Raw genomic sequence first — 6,597 nt, 5'->3', positions numbered from 1 at the left:
AGCGCAACTGAGATGAGTGCGGAGCCCTTCCAGTTCGCCTCACAGATCGTTCAGTGGTTACTCACGTGCCAAAGGCAGCATCAGCAGAGGGGAAATAGAGCTTGTGGATGGGCTTTGCTATTTCCCCAGCCAGGCTCTGGGTTTCTGCATACCTCACAGGCACTTATCAAACCACCCCACGATGACTAAACCAAAGCATGGCACCATTCTTTCTCTCTGGCCCAAAAGGGTGAGCAGAGATTGAAGCGAAAGGTCAATTTTAGCCCTAGGAAGTTAAAATAAAAATAAAACAGCAAAGAGTAAAACCAAGGCTGAGAACAAGATCCTTTCTCCTCCACAGAGCAACAGAGGGGCAAGGCAGTTTCCCAAGAAGTCTCTCCCTCCATCAAAGCCTGCTCATAAAAAGCACAATTCCCATCCATATCCACTGGTTCTTCCATAGAACCACTACTACTCCAGGAACCCAAATGTCAGAAAATGCTTTCTGTGCATCTGAACCATTTGAATTTGAAGCCTCGTGCACAGAAAGACAACACCTCTCTCCCTGTCTCCCATAGCAGGCTCTCACACCTTCCCGTAAGGAGCTCTGCAGAAAGCCATGCCTCCATCCTCCTCACTTTCCCCCACTGCTGCAGAAGGTGCCAAATTTTCCATCCACCGACTCAGCTTTTACGCTTCCCCAGTCGTCAGCCTCACTGGTGCAAAGACACTGAATCCATTACAAGGGGCCGTTCTGGCAACTCAGCCCCAGGAAGCACACAGACCACACAGAGACCAGACCTGCTCTGCCTCCTCCCCCCCACTGCTTAACTCCTATTTCTCCCCCAGTTGATATTATTCCCAGAACCGCAGCTTGAAGGGCTTCCCATGGTCACGAGGAACATCAAAATGAGATCTCATGAGGCAAAGACTTGGGAGAGCAGGTTTCGTCACGAAATGATTTTCCAAACATGCTGGCCGTGTGACTGGGCTCTCTGGGGATGACAGCGTCCAAGGATGCAACAGACTTGAAGGCTCAGTTGTCTGTGATCTTCAGTGCAGGTCTGCCAGCCCACGCGGAGCCCATCAGCCACCAGAGTTTGGTTGCACCACCCCAAATTCAGCAGCTCACCGGGACAGGCAGGAAGCCTCAGCATCAGCTGCTGCGTGTGGCTGCATCCCAGGTGTCCCCATGGCTGTGTGCCAGGCCAGAGCAGAGCCAACAGGCAGAGCCTCACCTCGACCTCGGAGGGACAGCCTCCTGTTCTTAAAATGTTTTATTTGTAAACGGGCAATCATTGCTTTACATGGGAAAAAAAAAAAAATCCCGTTAAAGTTACTGTGAAAAATACTCAAAGAGAGGGAGGAGGAAAAAGAAAACAACGAAAACAAACACTACAAAAAGAAATGAGGAAAAAGAAGAGGAGGAGAATGAAAAAAAGGGGGGGGGAACTGTGAGAAGGATGGACCCAACTACGCCTCTTCCCTTTGGGTGGAGGTACATCAGCCCAAGGGTGAATGGCAGCCTGAGGGAAGGACTCCCAGAAGCACAGCTTGGCCCCGATGGCCTTTAGGGCAGGGGGCCTCTCAGGGGACCACGTGGGGGCACCCCGGGGGGTCTCTGAGCTGGCCGGGGGGGAAGGGGGACTCTCTGATAGCCATATGGCGGGGGGCGAGGGGGGCCGTTGTACCCATGGGGAGGCATCAGTGGAGGAGGGCCGCGCATCCCGTGGTGCGGCATGGGGCCGGGGTGACCTGTGGGGAGAGCAGAGCTGTTAGTGACCACTGTGGGAAAAGGCAGCCCCCCCCCCCCCCATGTCCTCCCCACGCTTATAGTTGGTGCCCGCAGGTTGGGGAACTCACCTGCAAACCAGAAGGTTGACGGAAGCCCCAAGCGTCAGCCTGGGCCCGCTGAGGGCTACACATGTGGTGTTGCCCCACTCAGTACACCTTCATCCCATGGCACTGTGTCCCCCCCCATCGTAGGGGTGACCCCACAACTCAGCTCTCAGTGGTGGCTGGCATTGTTCCGGGGCTGCACTGTGATGATGGGTTTTACCTCATCCACAGCCCCTCTGAGCAGTGACAGGAGCCCAGCCTGGTGCCAAACTCCGAGGGGACACGAGGCCAACGCTGACCCTCACTTCCCTCCCTCAAGTCCCTCCTATAATCCCCAGCACGACTGGTGGACACACAGGTCTCAGGACCCCTCCTTTTGGCAAAGCCCAGTCAACATCTCCCCTCAGGAAATAGGGAAAAAACATCAGACAGTACAGTGCCTGTCCTACAGGCAGAGCCCTACACCTCCAGAAACATGAGAAAAGCCCTGGGAAACCCCACCAAGCAGTACAGAGCTGCCAGGTCCTTCTCTGAGATACCTCTCTGTGAGGAGACCGTGCTATCACCTCCTTCCCACCCCTACTAAGGGAGGGACAACGGAGGGCGCAGGGCTGAAGCAGGCACTGAACTTGACCAAGGGTCTGACTGACACAAAATCCACGTGCTGCCTCTTGCGGACATCTACTTACCCATAGGTGACCCAAAATGAGGCCCTCTTGGTGGCATACCCATGGGTGGGGGGCCGGGGTGTGGCATGCCGGGCGGGGGGCGGGGAGGGGGCTGGCCTCCAGAGCCTGGTGGTCCTGGGTGGTGCTGGCCCATCCCGGGCGGGCCGTGGTGCACTTGCATGGGAGGCATTCCTGTGGGGACAAAAGGAGTTCACAGTGAGGGCAGGATCTCACTGCTGCAGCACCAGGTGCCCGCTGCAGCCCGTGGGGCTGTGTGATTGAAACGTCACATATAGAAAAGGGGCCTGGCAGCAGTTTTCTGTTCCCAGCCAGGAGGTTTAAGGGGAGAAAGCAAACAGCTCTCCTCTGAAGCACACAGAGAAAGGACAACAGCGAACAGGAGCTGGCTGCGGCATACAAAATGCTGCCTGGGTAGAAGGAAGAGAAACCCAAAGACTCGCTAGCAGGCATGGCACAGCCCTTGCAGAGGGGCTCAGGGAGAAGCCATCACCTTGGAGATTTCCAACAAGAACCCGAGCAACCTGACGTGGAAGCTTGCTCTGCTCTGAGCAGGAATGAAGCCTGCATTCTGCCTCCCCGATTCTATTATTTTCAACTCATAAGGAAACAAAACCAAAATACCAATTGCTTTCTCCTTACAGAAAAAAAATAAACAAGAGCCATGCGCAGCTCCACGGCGCACGCAGCGTGGAAGCACTCACTCAGGCTTCCCTGTGCAGTACATAATTAGCTGCTCCACAGCCTGGAGAGCCGGGCTGTGATTGGGGACAGCAGCAGCCATCTGCTCAGCACACGCCAGGGCCAGGATCACACAAAGCCCCCTAATCAGCCAGCGTGCCCTGCAGCCCTCAGGGCAGGGCTTATTACAGAACAGGCGAGATTAGAAACAATGAAATCAGAACTTTCCTTTCTTCTTCTTTAAAGCCAACGCAAAATGGATTTAATTTTTTGCCTTGAAAACCACAGAGTCTAGATGGATACGCTGCTCATTCCCCAGTACTACGGGGCTAAAAATGGAAGGGAATCAAAGAAACATTTTGTTCTTGTGCCTTGAATTAGCTCCCGCCTAGCAGAGCTGCAGACTGTGCTGAGAAGGTTCACACTTCACGTATTAGTTTACGCCAGAGAAAAAGGAGGATGGCTTGGAGTCTCGCTGACATCCCTCCAGCCAGAACAGCACCAGGGGCCTGAAAAGCCCATGCTGCAATGGCCCGTGCCTTCCTGTACCCCACATCTTCACAGAGGCAATGCATGTCTTGACCCAACTGGATGTCTCTCACGAGGGAACTGCTTCCTAAATCACCAAAACCCTTTTTATAAATCCCGCTCCGAGCTATTTTTTGCACATTTTAGAACACACAGAAGAGAAACCCAAAAGCAGTGCTGCTGACGTGATGTACTTGCTCCTACGCAGACTCTCCCTGTTTTCCCAGGGAGGAGAGCAGCCACCAGGCTGCCCTGTGCTGCAGAGAGCAAGATCTTGTGGAAAGATACAGCCAGCACATAAACAAACGCAGCCCAGGGCATTCAGACTGCCGCTTCTCTTTAGCACTGAGCAGCACCAGTGTCTCAGCAGCTAACTGGGGCACTCCCCTGCCCTGTCTGCCTGCTCCACCACGGCTGTACTGGACTCAGTGCCTTCCAGATGACAGCAGTAATTCTCTCCCTGTTTTACAGAAGGGAAACCTCATGGAAGAAACCACAAGAGGGGTGATTTACCCAAGGCTGTTCCGCAGCAGAAGAGGTTCTGCACCTCCCGAGCTCGGTATCTGCCCAACACCTACCTGGGTGGTGCATGCCGCCCGGTGGGAAGGCGTGTGGGTGAGGTGGGTGCCCTCCAGTGGGTGCAGCCCCAGTGGGGGGGCCGGGGGCACCAGCTCCAGGTGGCATAGGCGGCGGTGGCATAGCAGGAGGCATACCAGGAGGCATTGCTCCAGGAGGTGGCACCGGCGGGGGAAAAGATCCTGGGGGTGGGAGGCCTGGAAAGGGAGAGAGAGAGCGGCAGTGAAGATTTGGTTCAGGGCAGAAGGATGAAAAACAAGCACGAAGAGTTCCAGACAAACGGGAAAGAGGTGAAAACACAGTAAGCCACAGCAAACAGAAAAAACAGCAGACTGAAGCTCTAAGATCCATCTGCTCCATGCTGGGAGAGCACAGGCTGAGCTGCAGCAGGATGAGAAGAATTCCTGAGGATCACAGCCTTGCAGTCCTGCAGGGGTTTGCACTGTCACCAAGAGCACCCACGCGGCATGGTGCTGCTGCACTGAGCACCCACACGTGACACCGAGCAGCTCCACATGGAACACAGCCTTCCAGCTCTGCCCACAGACACACAGGTGACGGGACTCGGGAGTCCTGCCACCACCCAGGGCATACTGCTGGCAAGGTGAAAGCAAGCTGCTTCCACAGACCCCAAGGCAGTGACAAACACACACGGTGAGCACCAAAACCGCCTCTTTTCAACCCAATGTGATCCTACCCACCTGGAGGGGTGACGCCAGGTCCCAGAGCGGTGACCACAGGGGTGGGGACAGACGGAGGCGGAGGAGCGTCGGCGAACAGCTGGTGGGGCCGATCTGCCTGAGAGAGTGGGTTCTGAGCTGCCAGGAGCCGCTCGGCAGCTGAGCCGTGCCGCTCGCCTTTGGAATCCTTCTTGAAGGCGTAGGAGACGGTGATGGGCCTGTTGCAGAGGTACTGTCCATTCATGGCCTCGATGGCAGCATCAGAAGCGTCAAAGCTGGCAAAGTTGATGAAGGCGTAGCCCTTGGAATTGCCCGTGTCCGGATCCCGCATGATCTTGGGTGTCTGTAAGATGACCCCGAAGGCGCTGAAGGTGTCGTACAACAGCTTCTCGTCGATTTCGGGGTCCAGGTTGCCTATGAAGATGTTGGCCCCCACGTCCAGGTTCTTGTTGTGAGCCGAGGCTTTGTTCACTCGGATCGGCTTCCCGTACAATTTGATCATGTTCATGATCTTAATGGCATAATCTGCGTCCTCCTCGCTGAGGAACTCCACGAACCCATAGCCTGCAACACGGCCCCACGCAAAGCTTTAGGTCAGGGCAGAACCACGGCCTTACACCGCCCCCCACTGCCTCCAAGGGGAACGCTGCTCCTGCAGCCTGAAGGTACCAACCCCCCTCGCTTACAAACTGAGCCCAGGGCTCTCCCACGGTGAAGGCCCTACAAACCATCCACCCTCACCTCCCTTCCTGCAACAACTGCTTGCTGACCGCGCTCCCCCCAAACCCCCACCTAAAGCGTTCTACCCCACGCGTGCTTTTTGGGGAGCACACCGCTCACCCTGGTGCTGGCCTGTGACTCGATCCTTGGGCATGTGGGTGTTGACCACGGGGCCTGCCTGGAGGAAGAGCTCCCACAGCAGCGGCTCGCTGACCTTCTCGTCCAAACCCCCCACGTACACAGTCGCATCTGGAGCAGAGCAGAAAAGAGACTGAGTGAGCTGGAGACGTGGGAGCTGGAGGCCCGAGCCTGGGGAGCTCGATGAGGAAGTCACAGGAGGGTGCAGGAGGTGCCAGGGCAGAGCCCTGCCTGAAGCCGGCGGTTAACACGGCCTCTTTATGCCGTTCCAAATCAGAGGCTCTGCAACGAGACCCTGAGCGCAGTTCCAGCAGCTGAGGAGAGAATTCAAAGCCCCTCCGCATCCCGGCCATTGGGAGCCGAGATCCCGAACCCTTTACAACCGGGCCCACAGAGAACCATAACCGCGGCCTCAGCCAGGAAGGCCGCACAGCCCCTCCACCTGCCGGCGACCCCCAGAACTCCACACACACACAACCACCCGCTCGCCCTCAGCGAGGCCCGAGCACCCCAATCGCCCCCACACCGACTCGACCCCCCCGCAGCCCCCCTCTCCCCCCGGGCAGCCTCGCACGGCTCACCCTGGTTCCGCTCCGAGATGGGCCCCGCCGCCATCTTGGCCCGCTCCCTCCCGCGCGCGGCGCCGACGCGACGTAACGTGACGTGACGTAGCACGACGCATCGCGACGTAAAGCGCCGCAGCCTCGCGCTGTGACGTCACCACCGCCGCGAAACCGGAAGTGGCGTTGGCGCCTGAGCGCGGCCGCCAT

General features: G+C 56.9%; 1 protein-coding gene across 2 annotated transcripts; it reads right to left on the bottom strand.

The window, feature by feature from the left end:
* Positions 1-1,241: 1,241 nt before the first annotated feature.
* SF3B4 (splicing factor 3b subunit 4) lies at positions 1,242-6,472 on the bottom strand. 2 transcript variants are annotated; one of them, XM_046903957.1, is made up of 7 exons: positions 6,409-6,472; positions 6,059-6,141; positions 5,810-5,938; positions 4,991-5,533; positions 4,292-4,486; positions 2,508-2,678; positions 1,242-1,734 (listed from the first exon to the last, which is right to left on the bottom strand). In XM_046903957.1, exons 3-7 carry the CDS (start codon positions 5,841-5,843, stop codon positions 1,550-1,552), a joined length of 1,128 nt encoding a protein of 375 aa, XP_046759913.1. In that variant the 5' UTR covers positions 5,844-5,938; positions 6,059-6,141; positions 6,409-6,472; the 3' UTR covers positions 1,242-1,549. The 2 variants fall into 2 exon arrangements, with proteins under 2 accessions (XP_046759913.1, XP_423721.2); XM_423721.8 differs by lacking the exon at positions 6,059-6,141.
* Positions 6,473-6,597: the final 125 nt, after the last annotated feature.

This window comes from Gallus gallus, chromosome 25 (assembly GCF_016699485.2).
Source record: "Gallus gallus isolate bGalGal1 chromosome 25, bGalGal1.mat.broiler.GRCg7b, whole genome shotgun sequence".
In the NCBI taxonomy this organism is placed as follows: Eukaryota; Metazoa; Chordata; class Aves; order Galliformes; family Phasianidae; genus Gallus; species Gallus gallus.
Note: the sequence above shows the minus strand (reverse complement) of the source record. Positions and strands in the feature narration are given on the sequence as shown.

Coding starts and splice junctions, on each gene's coding strand:
- SF3B4 (XM_423721.8), bottom strand. CDS start 6,442: ATGGCGGCGGGGCCCATCTCGGAGCGGAACCAGG. Junction 5,534..5,809: donor AGTCACAGGCCAGCACCAGG/GTGAGCGGTGTG, acceptor GCCGTGTTGCAG/GCTATGGGTTCGTGGAGTTC. Junction 4,487..4,990: donor ACCTGGCGTCACCCCTCCAG/GTGGGTAGGATC, acceptor CTCCCTTTCCAG/GCCTCCCACCCCCAGGATCT.